General features: G+C 45.1%; 1 protein-coding gene across 6 annotated transcripts; it reads right to left on the bottom strand.

Annotated features, from left to right (window-relative positions):
- Positions 1–217: 217 nt before the first annotated feature.
- amot (angiomotin) lies at positions 218–25,113 on the bottom strand. 6 transcript variants are annotated; one of them, XM_037749351.1, is made up of 15 exons: positions 24,940–25,113; positions 18,455–18,755; positions 17,736–17,895; positions 15,701–15,761; positions 12,081–13,077; positions 8,916–9,531; positions 7,788–7,932; positions 6,803–6,895; positions 5,960–6,105; positions 4,661–4,810; positions 3,892–4,088; positions 3,037–3,165; positions 1,783–2,021; positions 1,433–1,687; positions 218–998 (listed from the first exon to the last, which is right to left on the bottom strand). In XM_037749351.1, exons 4-15 carry the CDS (start codon positions 15,759–15,761, stop codon positions 877–879), a joined length of 3,150 nt encoding a protein of 1,049 aa, XP_037605279.1. In that variant the 5' UTR covers positions 17,736–17,895; positions 18,455–18,755; positions 24,940–25,113; the 3' UTR covers positions 218–876. The 6 variants fall into 6 exon arrangements, with proteins under 6 accessions (XP_037605279.1, XP_037605278.1, XP_037605280.1 ...); XM_037749350.1 differs by lacking the exon at positions 17,736–17,895; XM_037749352.1 differs by lacking the exon at positions 17,736–17,895 and having other exon boundaries at positions 18,455–18,752.
- Positions 25,114–26,905: the final 1,792 nt, after the last annotated feature.

The following is a 26,905-nucleotide window of genomic DNA, read 5'->3' as shown; positions in this document are numbered from 1 at the left end:
TAAAACGCTAAAAATGGGTGAAATTGGTACATTGAATTTAAAATGGCTGACTTCCTGTTGAGTTTTGGGCATACCTCCAAGAGGCTTTTTTGTGCGTCTCCACATGTTACATCTGTCTGCCAAATTTCATACATGTAGGTGAAACCTGAAGGAGGGGCTACATTTTTCAGATTTTGTAGGGGGCGCTAGCGAGCCATTTTGCAACGCCCAAGTCCGAGACCATTAAAATAATAACATTGTTCACCGCGTCTGATAAGTGTGCAAAGTTTAACAACTTTTTGAGCATGTTAAGGTCCTCAACAAATGTGATTCATTTGAGGTAAGAAAAAGAAAAAGAAGAGTTCCTACAGTTCAACAGAGTCCTTGCTGCCCGACGTCGTCGCTGCTCGGGCCATAATTATTTAAGAATTAAAGAAAGATTTTGTCTAACCTTTTGAATGATTAACTTCCATTCAACCTCAAACAGTTGAATCCATCACTGTGACTGAAGGCTTCTGTTGCATCAGAGACATAAATATGAGGCAATGAGCTTTTTTAAGTTCCAGTCACCGCTTCATATCAACACATGCATTATAGGAAAACTGCAAAAGCTGAGATGAGACAGGAAGGGGAGGGGGGGATGAGCACTTCTGCTTTTTGCTTCCGATTACTGGGTTTTCCTAAAATGATGATAAACAGCGATTCAGTGAGGGATTGATGGAAACGCCAGGCTGGTAGTGTTTGAATGTAAACGAGAGTAAGAAAAGGTCTCTTGGTGGTCAATCAAACATCCTCCAAACCTTCCTGGTGCAGGTTCGGAGGAAGAGCCGCTGTGTCTGTCTGACGGACCCTCCGATCACTCGTTCGGATGATGTTTTTTTTCCAGAGGTCACGGGGTCAGATGAGGATCTCCACCATGTCGTTGTCCCCTTCCGGTTGGGTGGGCGGGGCCTGTTGCTGTGAGTGGGACTGGACGGGGAGCCTCCGCTCGAGGGTGCTGCTGTGGAACCCCGGCACATCTGCACAGAGACGACACAGAACATAAAAACATGATCAATCAGCATCTGTTATATAGCACAGTGAAACAGATCAGATGTTAGGCCTGGACCATACAACCTAATATCTATATTACATGTACCTCACTGATGATACATGTGGTGGTGTGGGCTTAATTTATGTTTATTTATTACAGTAGTGGTTCTCAAACCTTTTACACCACATACCACCTCAGGAAATATCTCACTCTCCAAGTACCACCATTATGACCAGGGGTGGGTAATTATTGTTCCTGGGGGGCCATGTGAGAGACGTTGAACGCCTCATAACAATAACTCAATGGCACCCCCGTTAACGTTCGTATCTCCGGTATTTAGCCCTGTTTTTCCCTGTGTGTACCAGGCTTCAGACAACTCCCAGCTCATACCGACATGTCTGATGTGAAGTGTGAGCTGACCTGCTAAGCGGTCCGGGATGTAGACCGGACTGGGGCTGGACAGGCGAGCGGGCAGCGTCATGCTCTGCAGGGCAGGGGTGCTGGGCTTGCTGGTGTCCTGACTCTGTCCCTTCTCGGTCTGCGTGCAGCTGTCCCTGCTGCCCGTCTTCGAGTGGCCCGCGGTCATCGGGGTGGAAGGAAGCACTGGCGAGGGCGACGACGAGATGGACTCCGTCCTGAGAGACTCCGTACGAAACTCGGAACCCAGCAGAAGCCCTGGAGGAACATGAGAAGAGAGCATCTATCCCCAGTTCTCCCCCGTAGTACCGTCCAGCTGCTGTTAATACTTAGTGATGACTGCTGGTTCTTACCCAAGCTGCCCTTCCAGCTGGTGTCCTTGCGTTCTTCGGTGATGGGCGAGCTGCTGAGGCCCAGGCTGTGAGAGAGCAGACCCGAACCACCGGAGCCGGTGTTGGAAATGGACATCAGGGACTTGGAGGGCCTCATGGCGGACTGCGCGTCGGACTTGATGGGCTCCTTCCTGGAGCGCTGGTGGAGCACCTTGATCATAGCGTCTTTCTCTATGATCTGGGCGTGGAGATTCTTTATCCTGGATTAGACAGAACAAGAGGGATAACCAGAACGGACCACAGTCAGTCAAGAACCATATCCATGGTTACTGAATGATTTGCTTATGAGATCTCTTCCTTGACAGTTGACAAAACTGATTATTGATTTAAATTCCTTAAAAAATATCATAGATCTGCCCTCACACGTTCCTGTGGTTTACTTCACGTTCACCGACCCGTCTCACTCCCAACCTGTCAAATACTGCCGATTGGGCAGCGCCCCCTCGGCATCGGAATCTGACGCACGGAGGCCCCTCTTTAGCGACGGTATGTGACAAACCAGGATTTCAACTCCAATGTAAACCCAGTCTGACTGCTGTAAACATATCAGTGCATGCATAATGCTGCATAATAACAGTGGCACTGTGAGGACTATCATAATGGAAGAATTAGGAGGGAACGAGTGTTCAGGGGTCCATCTCACCCACAAGCACCTCCATTTCTGTTTCAGAAAAACTCCTTTTCTTGGTCTTCCTCTCTGTTGCAGCGATTCACCGTAAAGAACGCTGGATCAGCAGGCTGGAAACATTTATAAGGTGCTTTGCATCGACCATTTCTGGTTGAATGTGGGCGTGTAGAGGGCGGGATATGAGGCTGATCCACGTACGCACATTTCCAAATTGATTTGGGATTTATAAAAGGAAATTGCGCGCTGGCAGGTGCATGCATGGTTTTATATAAGGATGCACCGATACCACTTTTATTCAGACCGAGTACAAATACTTACATTTGGGTACTCGCCGATACCGAGTACCGATACGAGTACTTCTCTGTGCCAAAAGACCCTCGTTAACAGTCCATCTAATAGCCCGCTTTAAGTGATAAGTAGATAAATGTTGTCAGCTCAGGAGAGAGCTGAAATACAGAATATTGTTCTCCAGACATACTGAAGGACATTCAGCCACAACCTATAAATAAAAACTCCTCATTGGGGAACTTCTTGTGATAAGTTTCCCAGGTCTCAGGAAAGCTGTATGTATGTGGAGAGGGTTTTACCTGCTTTCCATGTCCAGACAGCGCCGATTGGCCATGAGAATCTCCTCTTCTTCTTTCTGGATTCGAGCCTCCACAGACGTGTCATAGCTGCTGCTGGGAGAATGGCTGATCATCAATGTAGACGTATCCCTGAGAAACAGGATGGAGCCTCCGTTAGACAACAACAGAGTTCAGTAGAAGCTCATCCAACGACCTTCTGAAAGGTTAGAGCATGCAAAATATATTTAATACAAAATACAATAATGATAAAATTAAATATCTCGGGATCTTGTTCACGAGTGAGGGAAAAATGGAGCGGGAGATGGACAGGCGGTTCGGTGCGGCGTCTGCAGTTATGCGGGCGCCGTACATGATCGTTGTTTTGAAGAGGGAGCTGAGCCGGAAGGCAAAGCTCTCGATTTACCGGTCCATCTACGTTCCAACCCTCACCTGGGAGCTCACTAGTTTTGAGTCAAATGACATCGCGGATACATGCGGCCGAAATGAGTTTCCTCGATAGGGTGGCTGGACTCAGCCTTAGAGAGAGGATGAGGAGCTCAGACATCTGGAGGGAGCTCGGAGTAGAGACGCTGCTCCTTCGCCTCTAAAGGGACCAGCTGAGGTGGTTCAACATCTGATCAGGATCCTCCTGGACGCCTCTCTTTGGAGTTTTTTTTCCGGGCACGTCCAACGGGTAAGAGGCTCCGGGGTAGGGAGGTCTGGAACTTCCTGCTAAGTCTGTGACCCAACCGAACAACTTGCATGTTGTTGTAGAATTACAACAGATGAACCTTTAACCTTGAACGTATGATCGGCGTCAGCGTCTGAAATAGAAGCTCAGAGAATGAAACGTCGATAACCGCCGTGCATACGTACCTCTGAAAGGCAACGGAGGCGGCTGCGTCCAGGGCAAACTGCCTCATCACGCTCTCCTCCAGGTACTTCTGCTCCCACTTGGTCATGTCGGCCTCCAGAGCCAGGATCCGCTCCTCCTTCTCCCTCAGGTGCTCCATCAGCGCCGTGGCGTTGTACTCCGACGGGACCGCACCGCTGCTCTGAGCGCCTCCCTGGCGCTGGGAGGGACGAAGGAGACGACGAGAGGGGAAGCACAAAGAACGAGGGAGACGGAACAGAGTGAGAGGAAATATGAAATATGTTGCTAGCTACCAAATGTAGTAATTTCCTGTTATGGCAACATTCAATTGTAAAAGATAACGGGGCTGCAACACCTTTGACCCGTTGCGCTTTACTTTGCGCTCACATTATGTGCTTTTAACTGGCAACTGGGGTTGGACACGCCCTAAATGCATTTGCACACACCTGTTTATAGTCTAAGTATATAGTATATAAGTCTAATGCAGTGAGGGCCAAAGAGACAATGTACTACGGAGTATTAGGGCCACATTGAGGGAAAAAACATCTGAGATTTACAGAATAAAGTCAGAATATTACGAGAATAAAGTCTGATGAGAATTTGTATATAGTTCATAAATACATTTATTCCCCACTGCCTAATACATAAATAAACTGTAATAAAATGTGCAGGAGCATCATCACACCCCGACGGTCTCTCCATCCGTTGATAGTCTATGTGATGGTATGTGTGTGTGTGTGTGTGTGTGTGTGGGGGGGGGTGTTACTGTACCTGCTGCATGCGCAGCGACTCCAGCTCTCTCTCCAGTCTCGTACGGAGTCGATGCTCCAGCTGTTCTCTCTTCTCACAGGCCGCCTGCAGCTGAGCCAGAGCCTGCTGCATCCTCTCCACTTTCTCCACGTACACCTGCTTCTTCTTCAGCTGCGCAAACACACACACACACACACAACACACACACACAGACAACCACACACAACACACACACATACACACACATGGACAGAGAAAGAGAATATTATTGCAGTATTTACATCATTATAACTCTGCTGTGCTAATTCACCTTAAGACAGTCAACTCCTCATATCATGCACATCTTGTGAATTAGAGATTTAACCTCTTCGTATTTGTCTCATATAGTTAACTCTTCCTCTGTAAAATGTGCCGCTCTGCTGACAGTAGACGTGTCCATGTCTGTGATTGGTCAGATGCTGCAAACACCGCCTCATTCATGTGAACGCGCTCACAGCCAGACTGAGAAACTCTGGGTTGATTTACCGAGTTGATAACCAGCGTCGTTGGACCGCTCAACGTGATCTCGGCTGTTAGAGTTAGTGAAGGCAGATAACAAGGAGATACCCTGGAGATGTTGAACTCACTTCATAGTAAAGGCCCTAAGTGGCTGTGTTGCCTAACCCTAACTTCCTGTGGAAATGGAAGTTTATTTTGAAAGGACACTATGCGTGTAACAAGCGTATATTGACACACCGTCCCTGACACATCCAAAAGCAACACTAGAGGGGTTCCCCATGCATCGGTCTCCACTGCGTAGGGGCACTGAGCGAGCGTTGGTATTTGACGAGTTGGGAGTGAGAGTGTGTCGTTTATCTCCGTCTCCACAGTAGCTCAGACATGTAGTTCTGTTTTTGTGGAAGCACACAGCAGTTATGTGTGTAGGATCCATAGCTACGCTACGCCATAATGCACAACTGTCAATCAACTTTTACCGTCCCCAGGATTATATCCGGTAGGAGGGACCAGGATTATATCAGGTAGGAGGGACCAGGATTATATCTGGTAGGAGTGACCAGGATTATATCTGGTAGGAGGGACCAGGATTATATCTGGTAGGAGTGACCAGGATTATATCAGGTAGGAGGGACCAGGATTATATCTGGTAGGAGTGACCAGGATTATATCTGGTAGGAGGGACCAGGATTATATCTGGTAGGAGTGACCAGGATTATATCAGGTAGGAGGGACCAGGATTATATCCGGTAGGAGGGACCAGGATTATATCTGGTAGGAGGGACCAGGATTATATCCGGTAGGAGTGACAGGTGACGCTCTTACCTCCTCCTCCAGCTTCACCACTTTGGCCTGGGCGTTGTTGAGCGCCTGGTCTCTGATCTCGATGTGTCTCCTCTGGTCCTCGGTGGTGAAGCGCACCGCGTTCAGCTCCATCTCCAGCTTCTCCTTCTCACGGACCGTCTCTTTGCCTGGAACGCATCAACAAACACAACGTTTCACCTCATTCACCTCATTCACAGACCGTTCTGAAGAAGTTCTTAATTCCCACTTCAGCAGTTCCCATGAATGTTTTCTTATTAGGGATTTTTTCCATTTTCTTAAATTCTACAGACGTATCACATAGAATTCAAATTATAATCATATTGTTATTTTGTTATATTGTTTTTATTATTATTTTTTACAAAGCATTATGGTCTTTTAAAATAAGACGGCTCAATTGATTGATTGACTTCGGAGCTATTGAAAAAAAGTTTTTTTTTATTATGATTGGAGTCGGATCGACTGACACACGCTTTCAACTCACAAGGACGATGAGATTCATCATTGTGAGAATAAAGGTAGCAACAATCCTGTCGTGAATCTAACAGAGACTTTACTTAAGAACAAATTTAAGAACAAAGAATCTTAGAAGATGTTGGTGAATGAGGCCTGTCGTTGCCCAGTTTATTGTTATGCATACCACAGATTATACATGTTACATTTTAATCCATGCGTAGATTAAATGTAACAGAAACTGACGGGAGAACTACCTGATGTTTCTTCAGACACATCCAGATGTGTCACATGAATGATAAAGTTGTCCAGATGCTGACATCAGGCCTGAAGAATGCTGTTGGATGTCCCAGGCTGTGTGTGTGTGTGTGTGTGTGTGTGTGTGGTACTCACTCTGTGTGAGCAGCTGGGAGATGGTTTTGCGGTTGTCCTCCGACCCCTCACACTCTTTAACAGCGAGCTGTTTATTGGCCGTCTCCATGCGCTCTTTAAAACAACACACACACACACACACACACACACACACGTGCTCAAAGTTTGAACAAACACACACAAAAATAAGCAGAAAAAAAATTACATCTGTATGATGTATAACATCTGTACGAGTTCCCGGTAACTTTTCTTCATTAGTTTTCTTGATTACGTAGTTTTACACGTCGACATTTACAGTTTATAAAACACTACAAACTAATTATGAACTGATTTGATGAAATGATAATCACAATAATAGCTGGAACTACTGTAGGGACGTCACCATACCAGAAATCTAGCAGTCGATACCGATACCAGTGAATTTACACGATTCTGGATACCGAATTCGATACCACGGTAAAAAAAAACGCCCTGGGGGCACGATACGGTTGGGGCGCACTAAGGATAGTCCACCCTGGTGACACTTTGGCCACGGCCCCGGGAAGCACCTTCTGCTCCGGTGGCGGCGCACCGCTTCGTATGTGGGACTCCCCAGCCTGCCGTATGTCGCTCACACCCTCCAGCTGGCTGTTAACGAGGGTCTTTAGGCGCAGAGAAGTACTCGTATCGGTACTCGGTATCGGAGAGTACCCAAATGTAAGAACTTACTCGGTAAGTACTCGGTCTGAAAAAAAGTGGTATCGGTGCATCCCTAGTAAAAACTTCACTTGTGCATGTACAAGAGGAACAACGGTATTTTTGATCCCTCATCACGATGTGCCAACAAACTTTCCAATAAGCTTTTTAGTGGTTACAACAACATGTCATGTATGTGCACATTGAACCCGTCATCCGTCTTCCACGAGGCATTTTTGGACATTTTTTTCAATTCCTGCTCAAATAAACAGTGTTTCAGTTGCAGAAGAACTGTGATTACAACAGTTGTTGCGTCCGCCTGCTCTCTCACCTCGGAGGTCCCTGTTGAAGTCGTGCAGCCGGCGCACCTCCAGCTCCAGCTTGTTCCTCATGGTTTTCTCCAGGGCCTCCCTCTTGGAGGAGGACTTGGCCAGGTTTTCATAAGCCTCCGACACCAGCTGGATCTCTGTTTCCAACTGAATGAAGGGAAACGGAGTGAAGACTGAAGGAGATGCATCAAACATGTCATCCAAATGTTGTATCATTTATTTCTCTACTGAATATCCATAATAACGTCCAACTATTGACACGGCCTGTTTACAGCCTGAGCTTCACCAAAGGGGAGGTTCTCACTATTCACCGTGACAAGTCGGCGTGTTTTGGGTTTCACAGATTAAGAATCCAAAGTCAAACAGATGGTTGAGTGAATTCTTTTAAACAAGGCAAAAGTGAACACATACCACTGCTCACTGCTTGACCCCTGCTAAAGTAGTAAACCTTTCCCTGGACTTCTAACCCCCAAAAGGCACAACTAGACCGCTCTGTCAACCATCATACCAAATCTGAAGTTCCTAAGTTAAATAGTTTCTGAGGAAAGTGTGACACCCGGACGGACAGAAGGACAGAAGGACGGACACTACGTTGTCACGAATAAGAATAAGTTAACTCAAGTCACCTGAACTTCAACTGTTATCCAGCTGTTTCTTGCACACTGCTTTGCACTGCCAAGTATCCCCTCAACATCTGCATGATGAACACCTGCACCTCACACACACTGTGGACTGTGGATTCTGTCCCCCGTTACTTAAACTGAAAATGAAGACCCTCTTTCCACTCCTTCATTCACAACCTTTCTGTCTCTCTCTTATATCTACTAGCTCCTACTCCATCAGCTGATTGTGGGCGGTTCATTCTTAGCTAACCAAACAGATTCTAGACCCCAGGGAGGGGGATATACCTGATCTCATCACGGCATCACTACCCCCTTTGATATCCTACGTCACCATGGAGTCTAATCGCCAAAGACTTTGCACTATTCTTCTATCATGCATCATGTAATAAATGATTGTTCATTCTCAGGAGGAATAATTACAGCAATTAAACATCCTCACAGTGTTCATACGGGCGTGTCAGTACCGTTCTAACGTCTCCTTTTAAGCTGTTCTGCAGCAGACGTTACCTTATGCAACTTGGTGACTTTCTCCCGGCAGGCCTCCATCTCCTGCCTCAGCATCCTGTTGTCCTCCGTCAGCATATCCGCCATCTGCTGGGCGCGCACCATCATAGCGAAAGGCTCCCCCTGCAGGTGGGAGAAGGAGTGCGGGTGGGGGAAGTGTCCAGCCTGGACCGGCGGCTGGGGCTGGGGCTGGGGCTGGGGAGGTGGAGGTCCTTGGAACTGCTGCTGTTGCTGCTGCTGCTGCTGTTGCTGCTGCTGTTGATGCTGTTGATACTGATGGTGCTGATGAGGGTGCATCCTCGGGGTGGAGCCGTAGGGGTCTTGAGGGAAACCGTGACTTCTCTGTTGCGGCGGGTGAACGGGCCCCAGGGCGAAGTGCTCGCCTGCTTGGTGGGAGCCGCCGGGACCCTGCTGACTGCGGGGCCAGCTGAGGAAGGGCTCTCCCTGGATCTGGGGGTGCTGGTGAGGGAAGGAGGGATGGGAGGAGTGGGAGGCACTGAGCATGCTGCTCAGGGTGGAGGACTGCGTGCGGGACAAGGAGCCCACAGAGGTGACGGAGGAGGTGGGACTGTGCTGATGGAGGGGTCTCTGGATGTGAACGGAACCATCCTTACTGGACCTGAGGAGAGATCAGCTGTGTGACTGCACGGGTCTCAAACTCATCTGGTGTCTTGAGTTGATGCAGAGAATACAAATAAGATATAACACAGATGTTTTAAGTGTCATCGGCTGACTTACTCAAAGAGAGAGCAGATAGCTCAGGGGTCAGCAACCTTTACTATCAAAAGACCATTTAAAAAAAAAAAATTCTGTCTGGAGCCGCAAAACATGTGATCATTGTGATGAAGGTTGTCTGATTCATCTGCAGTCTGATTCACCTGCAGTTTGTTTTTGAGCATAAGGTGGGAAAACACCGGCTGTCAACTGGCTTTTAGCAGAGCAAACATTCCTGCCTTCAGCCCTCAAAGGAACGCCATCAAAGCCAAGCGGATCATGTCCCAACTCGTCGTGCCCTGATGATTAAAATGCTGCAGTATTCATGTCTGTTTGAATCTGGTTCCTCTGAGGTAAATAAACGAGTGTTAAACAGGCCCGACAGGATTCCTAAAAACACGACTGGGAAACCACCGACATCTTTTTAAATGTTTCTTTTTATTATTTTAAACTTGTTAAGGAAACTAAAAACTCTCCGTTTCTTCACATCATTTTGTTTTTGGTGCGAAATCAAACATGAACCTGTGTGTGCAGTTCAATCTGTGATACTGTGTTACAGAATCCTTTCAGTTCATGAGCTGGAGCAGTCCGAATAGAGCTGCGTGATAATCACGGGAAGCATTAATGAATGTGTGTCTTTGTGGATAATCTCAAGTTCAGCATTTTTCTAATTTTTCCACTTAATTTGAAAGCTGTGCTGTGAGGTCCTGTAACTCGCTGTGGAAACCACAGCAGACCACTTGTGATGGAGACGCAAACTAAATAACAAAAAGCATTTAAGATTGAACATTAAAAGACATAATTGCTATAAAAATGTGTTTAAAGGTGCTAATTTATGAATGATCTGCATCCAGTGTGAAGGTCAGAGGTCAGAACGGTTCTCCTACAGAGCTGGCGTGGATTCAAAGTCTCGCTAGAAACACAGTTAACCATCCAAACAAACTTGTGACTCAATTAGCAATAAAAGAAATACAAAGAAGGTCTCACAGACAGACAGACAGACAGACAGACGGTGCCTGTGTGCAGTACAAGTATGAAATACTGTATTAAAGCACAGCTGTGCAAATATATAAATATACAAAGTTTAGCCAATTATTCTGGTACTTGTTCAGGTGAGTTCAACTGTTTTTATTTATTTTCTGCATCTGGAACTAGCAGAAGGCCGTACAGATCGACATGGTGACAACCAGGGTCGGAAATCAGCACCAAATGCGGGTAAATTGTTGGCAGTGGCGGTGAAATCATCGGGACATCCGCCACTTTGGCAGGCAGGGAAAACACTAGTGATGGAACAGAGATCCGTAGTTGTCTGATTTCTTGGCATGTCATGCCTCCGTGACTATCGATTCCTCTTATTGATGCTTTCCAACAGTTCCGCTGCACAATGACGCAGACGCACGCTGGATCATGTTTCAGTTTGATGGGACCGGAGACACGGCGGAGAGAAAAAATAAACCTGAGGGGGCGCACCCTTTTCTTTCCCTGATAAAGCGACATTGTGAACAACAAACCTGTGTTTGAATCAGCAGGAGGAGAGTTAGTAACGTCAGCTGTTAGCAGCCGTTAGCAGTACAGTCCTGACTGGTTAAATAACGTAGATACGAACGTTAACGGAGGTGCCATTGAGCTATTATTATGAGGCGTTCACTGTCTGCTCAGCAAAATGACTATTGGGTGAAGGTAAATTACAACGTTATCATGATGTGTTCAAATGTAATCTTATTATCTTATCTTAATTAAGTTTTTGGTGAGAAACTTGAATAAATCCAGTTGTTTGAAGGAGATGTTTTAACATCAATATAAAATAGATATTAGAGAGAGAATTATGAATTTATGTTTAACTTCCTAACAACTTTCCCAGATTTTTTTTCAATCAAAGCAAATATTTAAATAATCATAATCTTTTGAATTGTGTGTTTTTATGCAAATAACCACTATAGATGACAATAACAAAGTACAGTACAGTGCACAGTTGACCCGTTATCAAACTTCATTATATCATAAATATGGATTTCTTTAATCTAATTGCCCCAAAATAACGTGGATGGTTGCCTACTGTGGTCTTTGCAAATATATATATATACAAAGTCAATTTGACCTGGGAAGACACAAGTTGCATGGTCGACGGGAAGACAATAGGGGGGGTAAAAATGTGGTAGTTTTAAGCCCAACCATGTAATTATTTCCAAAACATAACTAAGCTGACTGGTCTCATCCACCGTTCGTAGCTATACCTAAGAAAAGTAATCCCCTCGTGTATATCACACAAAATCAATTTGTGTGATATACACGATTGCGTTTGCGTACCGTGTGAAACCAGAAAAGTCAACGTTGATTTATTAGTAAATTACATATTTAAGTAACAACTTCCTCAAGCAAAGCTGGGTCACACAGCATCTTTAAGTCTGTATTTGTGTGTGTTGGTGAATGGCTGCGTGTGCACGTGTTCCTTACCTGAATGAGCCATACTCAGGTGGGGGCTGGTATCGGACTTGGAGCACCTCCCTCGAGTGCTCCCTCCCTCTCTGCTCCTGGTAAAAATGGCCTCCAGGATCCTGCTGCTTGGTGGGAGAGCCCATTCCTTTGAAGGGGTAGTCCGGAGGCGGGCCGCGGTGCTGCGGCTTGTAGTAGTCGCCCGGTGGCCCCGGCGGGGGCAGCTGGGGAGAGAGCGGGATGCTGGTGACGGGAGCGTGGGCCTTCACGCCGCTGGTGGCCAGCGAGAGCTGCATGAGCCGCTCGCTGAGAGACCGAACGTGTCCTTGCTTCAGATCCTTCAGCCCGTCGTCCTGGTGCACCCTCCCCGTGCCGCTCACCCGCTGCACCGTGGGGCGACCCTCGGTGCGCACCTTGGCGCTGTTCATTCCGGTGACGTAGAAGGCGGTGCCCACCGAGGCGGGGTGAGGAGGCTGATTGTTCTGCTGCTGAGGAGGAGGAGGACCGTGGCCACGGAAGTACTGTGACTGCACTTTGGCTTCTTCGTACGTAGGGAGGTCCTCGGGGTTCGGGCACTGCCCACCACCTCCGATGCTGCCTCCTCCTGCTCCCCCACTTCCAGGCCCTAAACATCCTCCCCCTCCACTGCTCCCGCCCCCTCCTACCCTGGCAGAGCCCAGCTTCTCCAGGCCGTTGTCCGTCTGCAGCTCTTGTCCCTGGGGCTCCTGACGGGCAATGTGGGGGGTCATAGAGTGATCATCAGAGGGGCCCACCTGTCCCTGTCCCGGGTAAACTCCTCCACCTCCTGGTTGTTGTTGTTGTTGTTGTTGTTGTTGCTGCTGTTGCAGCACGTAGTTCCGGTTCATCTGCTCCTGTAGGAGGCGCTGCAGGACGGTGCTGCCTCCACCTCCGACGCTGTTGTTGCTGTTGGACGACTCCTCGGCCGCGGCCCTCATCTCTGCCTCCCGCTGGCCATGCACCTCATGGAAGGACAAGCTCCGCCCACGGTCGATACTCCCTGAGAGGACGAGGAAGAGGAGAAAGGGGAAAGAGTGAGAAAGAGGAAAAAGGAAGCGGTGTGACAAAGGGAGTTTTATAAGGGTGAAGAATGTGGAGGAAAGGAAAGAGAAACTACCGGACCGTCCACCATCTCCGTCCCCCTCGTAGAAGGAGACTGGAGGAAGAACAACCCGAGGAGCCAAACCATCAGCAACACCCAGAGGCCTCAAACCCAAATCACAAACCCAAACATCAACTCAAACCAGAGAATGAAGACTGTGACGGCCATGTGATGACATCTTAAACTGAAGTATTGTTTACTTGTGATACTGATAAGAAAACGTCTCAGTGCAGCAACACAAAGCAGCAGACGAGAGTTTAGCACTAAAACTACTGTGATTTAATGCCCAAACAACGGGTACGGTACCGATGGAGTTTACTGATGTAAAATGCTCACAGAAGGTTCTGGTTGTTGGAGGACTAAAGTAGAAACTTTACATGATGTTACAGAGTTGTGCATGAATGCAAAACCTTTAAGCGTTGAGTAAGATCGAAGGACATTTTTGAGTACGCCTGAAAGGCCTCGACAACGTGACCTCTGCAAAAATCTGCATTTGACTCACTACGAGGGATGTCACGATGACTTCGGTACCAAGTCGATGCCAAAATTCAAAAAACGTGAAGTTCTCTTTTTCTACAGTACCGATGGTACCGTACGAGGCCTGTAATGGGCATTGTGACCGGAGGTACTGGAGATGCGATTCTTCCGGATCTGATGGGGGCAGCATATACGCTGACAAGTGTTCTCATCTGCCGTGAAATGACAGAAGAAGAAGAACGCCTAATAGCACGGAAAAAACAACTACACGTGAAAGATGGCAACAAGTACAGCTGCAGCGGTAGCTCCGCCACTAGCTCCACCTCTAGCTCCACCTCTAGCTCAGCCACTAGCTCCGCCTCTAGCTCAGCCACTAGCTCTGCCTCTAGCTCCGCCTCCACTCGTTGAGAATACAAATAGCAAGAGTCGGGTATGGAAGTACTTTGCGTTCGAGGCGGATCATCAGGGCTTTGCAGTCATCCGGTCAACTTTCTTTAGAAGTTCCGAGTCAAGTCGCTTTTGCTGTCGCTGCTCCTAAACTATGAAACAAGTTCCCCTGATATACGCACTATATCACTGACCTACTACTTTTTAAATCTAAGCCCAAGACTGTTTTATTTAGATTGGCTTTTAATACCTATATGCAAACTGTGCTAAAGAGCTGCATGTGGCTCCGGAACCACAGGTTGCTGACCCCTGATCTAGTGTCATCCAAAATATGACTGTTGACTGTACGACACCACATCAGTCACAAAACACCGCTCTCAGTGAGGCTACATGGACTCATTAAAGTGATTACATGCATTTGAACCACCAGGATCATGAAGCATTGAGGAGCACCTTTAGGATCACAGTGGATAGGAAAATTATCCATTTTACTAGAAATGTATGAGAATGAGAATCCCCTGGCTGGGACACACAAAAAAAGAAAGAGGATGATACAAATTTACATGGAAACAAAAGCTGGTGATTTTGGAAATAATCCTCACAGCTGAACCCAAGAAACAAGAGTGGAAATGTTCACACAACATTAAAGACAGAAGCAATGTGAAATGTTCTCAGTTGCATATCCAATGTTGTCAATTTGAAACCACCTGGGATGGATCTGCTGTGAAGTTGCAAATCAAATGGGATTCATTTCCTCTTCAACAAGAGCCTGTATGTAACAAGCAGGGTCTGAAATTAACTTTTTTCACTTCCTGCCACTTCCTGAAATTTTATCTGCTGCTTTTGAAATCTCTGCGCTAAATGATGGAATAACATTTTAGATCTGAAGTTATTCAATGTTTGATATATTTAGCATAAACAAACATTATATACACGGTAAATTACAGTGTTCGAATTACACCATGGAGGGAGGGTACTGTACACTGTACTGTACTGTACTGTACTTTGTTATAGTCATCTATAGTGGTTATTTGCATAAAAACACACAATTCAAATGATTATGATTATTTAAATATTTGCTTTGATTTAAAAAAAAAATCTTGGTAAGTTGTTAGGAAGTTAAACAAGTCATAATTATATCTTATTTATTTTATATTGATGTGAAAACATCTCCTTCAAACTACTGGATTTATTCAAGATCATGGTAACGTTGTATTTTACCTTCACCCAATGGCCATTTTACTGAGCCGAACGCCTCATAACAATAACTCAATGGCACCTCCATTGACGTTAGTAGCTCCGCTATTTATCCAGTCAGGACTGTGTTGCTAATGCTGCTAACAGCTAACATTGCTAACTCTCTTCCTGCTGATTTAAACACAGGTTTGTTGTTCACAATGTCGCTTTATCAGGTAAAATAGGGTGCGCCCCCTCAGGTTTAGTAGCGCCAAGCTGTTGAGCGCTTTTAGTTAGTTACGGATGTCCTGGTGATTTCACCTAATTTCAGACCCTAGTAACAAGTAAAAAATATGAATTTCACTTATTTGGGGGGGGGGGCTGCATTGATATCAGTGTGGTTTCTTCTGACAACACTGAATGTTAACAACGACATCATTATACACCTTTTTTTCTACAGAGTAAAGAAAGAGATTATTACATTTAGCGCTTTCTGTTTTTCTTCTCATTCTCAAGGAGGAAGATGCTTTTTTCCGAAACATCTGTAAAAAAAAAAATTAAATGATATAAGACAAAAAGAAAACAAATGTTAGCTGAGACGGGACGTCAGTAAACGGTCATTTCTCCTCAAGCTGAAGAGACAGAAGAGAAGATTACAAGATTAAATAGGCTGGGTGGTGGAAATCCAGATGCACTAAAGCTCATTTTAAACTTAAACTCATTAAACGTTTTTAAAGATACAATAAGCAACTTCCATCTTGAGATTTTGACACGCTTTCATCTGCGCTGCCACATCTGTTCGCTTTGCTTTGCTATCTCAGATGTTTCTACAGATAGAGATGCAGATGTTATCTGACTCAGTGGCTCAACATCAATAAACGTTTTCTCTAGAAAAATGCAACCTTTGTAAATTGCTGAGGACAACAAGTTGTTCCCGTCTGGTTTCCATCAGAGGCTCAGCAGCTCAGAGAGCTCTCCTCACAGTCACGTGTAACATCTTGTCTCAGTCTGATTGTGGTGATTATCTATTGTCATTGATATAAATAATAAAACACATCGTCTGCCTCTGGCTGCAGATATGTGGTTCTGTGTGTGTGTGTGTCTGTGTGTGTGTGTGTGTGTGTGTGTGTGTCTGTGTGTGCATCCAGACAAACAACACGATTTCCCGGAAAAAGTGTCTCTCCACTTGTTGAGTCATTGTTTTCATGCTTCACTGTGATTGGCTCAGCTGTTTCAGAGCTCTGAGACCAGTGATGTCATTGGCTGAGAGAGCATTTTATTAATCACCACACCCTCTGATCCATCTCCCACTTCACTCAGCTCTGCTGCACAGACAGTATGTATATATACTGTATATATACATACACTGATCAGCCATAACACTCAGACCACTGACAGGTGAAGTGAATAATATGGATTATCTGGTTGCCATGGCACCTGGCAGTGGAGGGGATATATTAAACAGCAAGTGAACATTTTGAACTTTGTGTTGGAAGCAGAAAAAAATGGGCCAGCGTAAGGATGTGAGCGACTTTGACAAGAGCCAAATAGTGCTTGCTAGACGACCGGGTCAGAGCATCTCCAGAACTGCAGCTCTTATGGGATGTTCCCAGTGAACCGGCTACAGGGTCAGACCCGAGGCTCATTGATGCACGTGGGGAGTGAAGGCTGGCCCGTGTTGTCTGATCCAATAGAAAAGCTACTGGAGCTCAAACTGCTGAAGGAGTTAATGCTGGTTCTGATAGAAAGGTGTCAGAACACACAGTGAGGAGCAGTTTGTTGTGTATGGGGACCGGTCAGGGTGACCCGTGCTGACCCGTGTCCACCGCACAAAAGCGCCTATGATGGGCACGTTGTGAGCATCAGAACTGGACCACGGAGCGATGGAAGAAGGTGGCCCGGTCTGATGAATCACGTTTTCTTTTACATCATGTGGATGGATTGAGTTGGAGGTGTTGACTCGGACTCCAAATTCTCCAAATCTCAATCCGATGGAGCATCTGTGGGATGTTCTGGACAAACAAGTCCGATCCACGGAGTCCCCACCTCGCAACTTATACAGGACTTAAAGGATCTGCTACTGACGGCTTGGTGCCAGATACCACAGCAGACCTTCAGAGGTCTAGAGGAGTCCAGGCCTCCACGGGTCAGACCTTCAGAGGTCTAGTGGAGTCCATGCCTCCACGGGTCAGGAGGACCTACTCCATATTAGGCAGGTGGTCATCATGTTATGGCTGATCGGTGGATATATGGGCTGTAGCCTATTTTTTTTAACCATACTACACCAGAACATAATCGGGTAATATTTGCATTAAACTAACAATAACTAAACAGAAAACTCATTATCATACTGATCCTTGGTTTATGCCCACAACACACCCAAAACCTGAAAGCTTTCAATAGAGTGCAACGTCTGCGTTACGGAGCCGGCAAGTCTCTGCCCCAACAAATCAGCAGGAAATGATGCGTCTTTGTTGAGTGCTTGGTTACCGACTGTGCATGTGTGCATTTCTTACTTTGGGTTTTAGTGATGTTCTGGCTGCTGTTGCTGCTGTTGCTGCTGTTGCTGACGTCGAGCTGAAGTTTGAATAAAGTCTAAATGTGCACAGCTGTCGTCGGAGTTATTGAACTAACATCTGTTCAGCCAGCGTCATTTTCAGTCATTGACCATCAGAGCTGCAAAGAAGTGCCTCAACTTTACATCAAGTATTGTCAGGCTTCAAAGGTAATTAAGCAAATTTGAATTCAATCTGAAATGTAACAGGAAGCCAGCAGCAGGGTGATGTGGAAACTCTGTGTCTGTGTGAGTCTCAGTCAGTTAGGATGCTACAGCCTCCTCAGAAGAATACAGATCATTACAGTATTCAAGATGAGAGGAGTCAGAACAATGGAGATTAAAAAAGGGAGTAGTTTGTAAATAGTTCTTCACTGAAAATAACAAGACTTAATAAACTACTTTAAAATCTTTTCAAAGTTTAATCTGAAATGACCCTGAGGGTTCTGGGAACCAACTCGGAGTTAGTGGCCAGTGAGCCGCAGTGATGGTGTATACTGTAGTGTCCTCACACCCTCCCTGTCTCCCTGTCCTCCTCTCCTTCTGTCCTCTTGACTTCCTCCTTTCTTCCACCTTCACAGATCTACCTCTGACTCCCATCTCTCCTTCCTGCCTGTCCTCCTTCTTATACGTTCTTCTTTCCCAAATATCTCATAAGTCTTCTCTCAGTCTCATACCTACCTGTATGGCTGCTCTCACCGCGCTCTCTCCTGGGCGTCAGTGGGAGGAGCTGCCCACGCTGCGATGCTGCGGCGGGCCCGCCAGGAGGCCCGGGTGGGGCTCGGCGAGGGTGAGTAGGACGACGGGGCTGATGATGATGATGATGTTGTTGTGGTGGAAGAGGAGGAGGTGGTGGCCTGGTGGTGGCCTGGTGGTGACCTGGTGGTGGCAGGTAATTCAGCTCTTGGTTCTGGTCTCCCTGCAGGCTCAGCGGGTCCTCAACACGCTCCGAGATGTAGAGGCACCGGTCGGCAACGCTCTGCTGAGGAAAGACAGGAAGTGGGGTTAACTTTTACTGCCACGGAGAACTAAATCTTTCACCTCATTTACTACGTGAAGCGGTTATAATGAGCTTTCTGTAATCAGGTGTATTACAGATACCCGATTACCCCAGACCACATCAGGGGTCAGCAACCTGCGTCTCTGTAGCCCCTCTCCAGTGGCTCCCTGAGGATTTATAAAAATGTTTACATGTTACATGCCAACCCTGTGGTGTAGACTGTGAGGAGATGGAGCAAAGAGGCAACGATGGAGTTACAGGTCTGCTTCGAGTGTTTCGGAGGCTACAGCTACAGATCTGGATTAACTCAGACATCTTGTATCAGGTTTTGTGAAGAGATTTGTGCCGACTAAAAACCTTCTGCACGTACAATAACAATAATCCCTGGTTTACTGCAGAACTCAGGCAGCTTAGTTAGGCCAAAGAGGAGGCCTACAGAGGTGGGGGACAGACTCCTGTACAACAAGGACAGAAACACCCTGACAAAGGAGATCATAGGAGCAAAAAGAAGCTCCATCGATAACCTGACAGACAGGTTTGGCTGTTCTGAGGGTCTGTGGAGACGTTGTGCGTCAGCTCTTTTCAGAAACAGAAGATCAGGAAGGCATCGTGCCCAGACAGCGTATCACCCTCCTGTCTGAAAGTCACAGATCACTAGAGCTGTGTGAAGATGGGGGGATCCACCATCTCCCAGGATCTTAAGTGGGCATTCAACATCGACACCATCAGGAAGTTCATCCTGCCTCAGGAGCTGCTGATCCAGTTTAATCATCTAGTGTGTGGTTGGATCGGGAACAGACCACAATGGACTGCCAGGACTGCAGAAAAAAAAATCACTGGTGCCAAACTGCCCTCCATTCTAGACTTGTACATGTCCAGATCATGGATGTATAAAGAGAACTGGATCCAGCGTTGGAGGCGGGGCCCTGTTCATTCCTATGAGAGTGTCTCAGTGGAGCATGAAGCCTAAATGGCTCCACTTCCGTCTGGAAAAGTACCCGGATCTTTGGGCACGTGGAACATGCGCAGTAGCGTCCGCTCGGTCACATGACTCGGTCACGGGGTCCCAACGTCACGCCGCCGTCACGGCTTGGCGCTCCAGCCTCGATCTGGGTCTCACTCACATGAACGGAGGAAGAGAAATAACTCTGGATTCAGCTGTTAGTGCGTTTTACAACTTTTAGAACCTGATGATTTAAATAAGGGCTATTAGAGCGTTCGTACTGGGGAGTTGATTCACCTCAAAACAACAACGATCCTCTGAGTTACAGACGTCTCTTTCCCAATGGAAGTCTATGGGGAAAAGTCTTTTTGGGCCCGATGGCATCACGTGACGGACACGGGAGTTGTAGTATCGCCGTTTGGCCACTACGAAAGTCCAGATCAACGACCGGCGCTCTTCCTGGGGGCTTGGTCCAGAGTCAAGGCCTACGGAAAGGAGGCTGGGTCACCACGCGACGCTGCCGCCACACGCTCCTGACATTCCCAGTGTGAACGAGGCATAATGGTCTGTCACCATGTCAGTGAATTTAAACTACTGCTTTCAATCTGAGGATATATATATAGAGACATTGAGCTATACCTGAGGAATAAGGCTCATCATTGTTACCGTGGTATTGAATTTGGTATCGAGAATCGTGGAGATTCCCTTGTATTGGTATTGACTACTAGATTTCTGGTATTGTGACATCCCTACAACAAACACCACTTGTATTTAGACATTTTATTTATGTTGTTGGTCAGTGCTAAAAGAAAAAACTGAGTCAAATTCCTTCTATGTGCTCACTTACATGCTTAGCCAATAAAACTGGACTTTGGTGCAGCTGTACTCTGTAACACTAAACTCCGTCAAACACCGTGAAACCGGCAACTTATTCAGGATGTAAAATGTAAAAAAACAAAGTCAGTCTGTCTGTCAGTCCTTAGATGACAAGTATGCACATGCTTTTCCACACGAAAACATTCTTTGGTCATCACTCATTTAATCTTTGGTTGTTATTGTTTAAACTTTAATAGTTTTAGTCCTAAACACTCTCGCTGAGAACACATCGCAGGCAGCTCTGAAAAAGAGTCAATATATATGATAGTATACCCCGATGATAACAGATACAACTACATGCTCAAGATAAAGTGAATCTAGTGAAATCGATCCGGTCGTAACAGCAGAGAAGCTGTGAACTCTTGAACTGAGTGTCTGTTCAGGTGTTCACTTAATGTCCCGTTTGTGCAGGAAAAGAACAATTCTGCAGGAAAGTTCTGCTTTTATTTGTCTTTGATGAAAGCTGAAGTTGAAATACAGTATTTTAATCTCCTCTTCACACACAAAACCACTTAATTCATTTCATTTTCTTTCCCACGAACACCTTTTACCTTTCTCCTGAATTCAGCTCCTGATCCTGATCTCTTTTAGAATCACCGGCTAAAACTCACTCAGAAGTTTTGAAAGTGATCCTATCTGTGTGTCTTCCACAAAAAAAATAATCCCTGTATCATCTGATAAAAAACACCCAAGTGAAAAACTGCGAGGTAATCCAATGTTTGTCTGTTTCATGGAGTGTCTCATCTACCTGCTTTGTGCGGGCGCCGCACCTCTCTTTCCATTCCACCCCCCCCTTTCCCTCATTCCGACAGGTGGGGCCGGGAGGTAGAGACAGGTGGATCTGGCAACCGTTCAGCACGGAGCCACTCCTTCATACCTGTGCTCTCTAGTGTAACTGCTTTACCAGCGTTTATAACACCGACCATCAACGACAAATCAGGAATCTGCTGCTGCTGACTCACAGCTGATTCAGACATGACAGGAAAAGACGGGATAGACTGTCAACATATACTGTCATGTGGTCACATACGCTAGACCAGAGTTCAGCAACCTTTACTATCAAAAGAGCTATTTTAGGCAAAAAACATAATACAAAATAAACAAATAAAATCTGTCTGGAGCCGCAAAACATTTGATCTTTGTGATGAAGGTAAAACAGTTTATAGTCTAAGTATATAGTATATAAGTCTAATGCAGTGAGGGCCAAAGAGACAATGTACTACGGAGTATTAGGGCCACATTGAGGGAGAGAACATCTGAGATTTACACAATAAAGTCAGAAGTTTATAAGAAAAAAAAGTCGTAATATTACGAGAAAAAAGGTGTAACTTAACGAGAAACAAAGTCGTAATATTACGAGAAAAAAGGTGTAACTTAACGAGAAAAAAAGTCGTAATATTAGGAGAATAAAGTCAGAACTTTATGAGAAAAAAAAGAAAATAGCACGTGAAATTACTGCTCTATAACATTATGACTTTATTCTCTAAATCTCAGATTTCAATTCAATGTGGCCCTGATACTCTGTCGACAATGATAAATACAAATGTAAACAAAAAACAGTTATTCATTTCCATTTGTATAAATCCTCAGGGAGCCACTGGAGAGGAGCTGAAGAGACGCAGGCTGCAGACCCCTGGGTTAGTCAAAAATGCAAAGGATGCACTGCTTTCATTTTTCCAAATGATCTCTTTAGTAATTAATGAGGAACAGGAAATGACTCTTGCATGTTTGATATTAACTGGGAAAAAAAATAGTTGTTTAAATTCACCACACTTCATTATTACCTATATTTTCTTTTCTTTCTTTGAGTTGAAACTTTGAGCTCAGAATAATTTATCAGATTGTTCTCGATAATCAAATTGTTTCATCTAAAATATGAATATTTCTCCAAATTGAAATCTTATTTTGTGTAATTTACAAATATACAAAGACACTGAATTCCTTTCTCTCCCAACCAACTGGTCTGTATGTGATGCCTCCAGACTAAACCTTCGTTAACCAGCCCGTCACTATACAGTTACTGTGAGTCCTGTAAACACTGTTGATAGAAATCTCCAGTTAAGCAGATTACAGCGAGCACATGAACGTTCTCAGTGGAACCTTGTGTTTGCCACTTAAACAACTTTAAAGGTCCCATATCATGCTCATTTTCAGGTTCATGTTTGTATTTTGTGTTTCTATTAGAACATGTTTACATGCTTTAAAGTTCAAAAAACACATTATTTTTCTCGTACTGTCTGTCTGAATATACCTGTATTCACGCTCTGTCTGAAACGCTCCGTTTTAGTGCATTTCAATGGATTTTCTTTTTTTATAATAATATTTTATTTCAAATATAATCGTTATCAATCGTAGTCAAATGTTTTAAAATCTTTAAAAATAAAACAGGAGGGTATTCTTTTAAGACATATCATTTTATGTATGTCATATTATGATAATAATCATATTAATTATGTAAATCTCATCTGCCGAAAAAACTGGGATTGCTGACAGTGAGTAATATTTCAAAGGAACTGCGTTGCTAGGCAACAGTTTGGGTCCATGTTTACTTCCTGTCAGCTGATGTCATTTACACACACACACTGCAACAGGAAATAAACTTTTACTATGTTTACGTTGAAAACCGTGAAACGGTCTTAATATTGTAGATTTGTGACATCACAAATGGACAGAAATCCTGACGGCTTGTTTCAAACGTTTCTGAACACAGGCTGTGTGTATTTCTCCGTGTATTGAGTGTTTTGATACTTTCACAGTATTTATATATTAACTTAAAACCGATACCACTTTATTTCAGACCGAGTACAAGTACTTATATTTGGGTACTCGCCGATACCGAGTACCGATACGAGTACTTCTCTGTGCCTAAAGACCCTCGTTAACAGCCAGCTGGAGAGTGTGAGCGACACACGGCAGGCTGGGGAGTCCCGCATACGAGGCGGTGCAACGCCACCGGCTCTAGGGCGGCTTGGAAAGACTCGGGGCGAAGGTGCATCCCGGGGCCGTGGACAAAGTGTCACCGGGGCGGACTGTCCTCAGTGCGCCCAAACCGCATCGTGCCCCCAGGGCGGGGCTCAGCCTATGTAAAAGGCGCCAGGGGTCTTCGGTGATGTCTGCAACCCACCTGACCCATCTTGAAACACGGACCAAGGAGTCTAACGCATGCGCGAGTCAGAGGGTGCAAGCAAAACCCTGTGGCGCAATGAAAGTGAGGGCCAGCACGCACCGGCTAAGGTGGGATCCCGGCCCCGTGGGGTCGGGCGCACCACCGGCCCGTCTCGCCGCACCGTCGGGGAGGTGGAGCGTGAGCGCGTGCGATAGGACCCAAAAGATGGTGACGAGAGGTTAATGTCACGCTCCCGTAAAGTGGTATCGGTGCCGTTGTATCGGAGCCGTTTTGCGTGTACGAGTACATGAGCACAGTATCGGACCCGATACCCGGTACTGGTCTCGGTATCGGTGCATCCCTACATAAAAGACATGAAAATCTCACTTTTTTACAATTATGGGACCTTTAATGTTTTTCCATGTCCCTGAGGACCCCTGTTTCGGTACGGTTGGCTTTCACACCTGATGAGAACCGTACCTGAGTCCACATGATCCGTATACTCCAGACCACCTTTTCAAGTGGACTCGAGTACGGATCGACGAACCGTGCCCGAGTACAGTACAGTAGCGCTCACACTAATCAAACCGAACTGGACTTTTAGGGTACAAGTGACACTCTGATCCGGGCCCCGTGTCCCTAATGTGAAAGCACCGTTAGTATGTTTACGTTTTAAAACTGTGAAACGGTCTAAATATTGTAGATTTGTGACATCACAAATGGACAGAAATGCTAACGACTTGTACGGGCTGTGTGGATTTCTCCGTGGATTTGAGTGTTTTGATACTTTTACAGTATTTATATCACTTTAAACCTGCTTTATCTATAGAAGACATGAAAATCTCACCTTTATTTATTTTTTTTACATTATGGGAGCTTTAATGTTTTTCTCTGGAACCACTTCACTTTGTGTTTCACCCACACCGGAACAAATCCAAAACTTTGGAAGCTGAAAAAGCCGCTTATTGGGGGTAACAGTCAGTGAAGGAAACACCCACCTACTCACTAAAGTTTCAGCTGCAGAAACTTTATAAGTCATTAAATCACATTCATCCATCACTGGATGAAAACCAGTGTGACTCACAAGAACCATTAAAACCAAAGAAAGTTCTGGAGCAGCTTCAGAAGTGTCTGATCAGTGTGCTGCTGGGACCTGAGACTTTAATGTGTTCAGTAAACGTGCAGAGGGACACTATAACTTTCTAACGAGGCCGGAGTCAGTAAACGCAACAGTTTTTTACCTTTTCAGAGTTCTTTCTTCCGTTTTCTTTCCCAGGTCCTTCAACTCAGCACAAACATCCCTCGCTTGTTATTTTCCCTGAAGCTGAAAGCTGAAGCGGCTCCTCTAGATCTGGTTCTGGTCTTGGTTCTGGTTCTGGTTCTGCAGAACAAACTCTCTCCTTCTCTCTTTCTTAGTCTACAACCAGCAGAGAAGCTGCTGTCGGTCGCTGTTTCACTCGTCGCTCCGGGGAATAAAGGAGCTTGTTGGCTACAAAGTATCCAAACTGCCCCGAAAACGTCATCATGTATCCGGTCAAAAGATACAATGTAACCGTTAAGTAGAAACAAGAAGGAGAAGGAGAAGAAGAAGAAGAAGAAGAAGGAGAAGAGGCAGGAAGCTCCCCCTGCCTGGTCCGCAGTATGAGAGGAATGTCCAGCCTTCCTCCTCCTCCTCCTCCTCCTCTTCTTCTCTAATGGAAACTGGAGGAAAAGTTTTTTTTTTTGGGTGGGGGGGAGGCAGGGAAATCCCTCCCCCTCTTCCTCCTCTCTTCTTCTTCTCTTTTTAATGGAATAAATCTAATTAGGCTTATTATAAAACAATCACATCAGCCTATTAAACAACAAGCACTGATGCATAAAGCACAAACACATATATGTATAACCTAAGATATGAAACATAATACAGTAGGAATACTGTGCTCAGATTTCAGTAAACTTTCAACATAAAAACATGTTTAACTAGTTTAAGAAGAGATGTGACATCATCATTATTCAGTTCATCAGGCTGTTGTGTCGGTGTTTGCAAGAAAAGGATGAACAAAAAGCAGAAATATGAGGATTAAAAAAGAGCAGAATGACAAAGGGGCTTTTGTGAGGGGTTTGAGCAGCAGACTGTCGGCCCCCTTTCTGCTGCATTTATGGGCCCACGGAAATGTGGGAATTTCGACCAACGGCAACACAGTTGATGGATGATTGCTCTCTGGAACAGGGGTCAGCTACCTTTACTATCTAAAGAGACATTTTAGGCAAAATTTAAAAAAAAGAAAAATCTGTCTGGAGCCACAAAACATGTGATCATTGTGATGAAGGTAACACAGTTTATAGTCTAAGTATATAGTATATAAGTCCAATGCAGTGAGGGCTAAAGAGCAGATGTACTACGGAGTATTAGGGCCACATTGAGGGAAAAAACATCTGAGATTTACACAATAAAGTCACAATATTACGAGAATAAAGTTGTAATATTAAAAGAATAAAATCATAACTTTACGAGAATAAAGTCATAACTTTACGAGAATAAAGTCGTAATATTAAAAGAATAAAGTCATAACTTTTCAAGGACAAAGGCGTAATATTACGAGAATAAAATCATAATATTACGAGAAATAAAGTCGTAATATTACAAGAATAAAGTCATAACTTTACGAGAATAAAGTCATAACTTTACGAGAATAAAGTCATAACTTTACGAGAATAAAGTCGTAATATTAAGAGAATAAAGTCATAACTTTATGAGAAAAAAAAGAAAATAACATGTATAATTACTACTTTATAATATTGACTTTATTCTCATATTACAACTTTTTTTCTCATAAACTTGTGACTTTATTCTCTAAATCTCAGATTTATTTAAAGTCCTCAATGTGGTTCTTATACTCCGTCGTACCGTCTGGTCTTGGGCTAAGAGTGTCACTAAAGCAGCAGTGCAGCGGTTGGATATAAGAGGATGGACTTCCTCGCTGGTCAGACTGGAGTCTGTACTGGAGCTGGTGAAGCAGTGACATGGCTCGACCTGCACAGACTGTAAAGGTGCACAATTTCATCCTCACAGCTTTGGCTGAAAAAGATCCATAAATGTTTTGGAAAAGGTGAAAGTAGTGCAACAGAGTCGTACCATTGTATGTAAATATAGAATACAACCATTCTGTTGGAGAGAAAAATCCGTTTTTATGTGAAACGATACAGAATGAAATCACTATTTTTCAA

Source organism: Sebastes umbrosus, chromosome 17, assembly GCF_015220745.1.
Source record: "Sebastes umbrosus isolate fSebUmb1 chromosome 17, fSebUmb1.pri, whole genome shotgun sequence".
Taxonomy (NCBI): domain Eukaryota; kingdom Metazoa; phylum Chordata; class Actinopteri; order Perciformes; family Sebastidae; genus Sebastes; species Sebastes umbrosus.
The sequence above is the reverse complement of the archived record's forward strand: the minus strand, read 5'-3'. Positions and strand labels throughout refer to the sequence as shown.

Excerpts from the sequence above, each read along its gene's own strand:
- amot (XM_037749351.1), bottom strand. The coding sequence starts at position 15,761 with ATGTTTCGGAAAAAAGCATCTTCCTCCTTGAGAATGAGAAGAAAAACA. Across the intron at positions 6,896-7,787 it reads CTTCAACAGGGACCTCCGAG|AGCGCATGGAGACGGCCAAT; the intron begins GTGAGAGAGCAG and ends GTTGTTTTAAAG. Across the intron at positions 3,166-3,891 it reads GCCTCCGTTGCCTTTCAGAG|GGATACGTCTACATTGATGA; the intron begins GTACGTATGCAC and ends CCTGTTTCTCAG.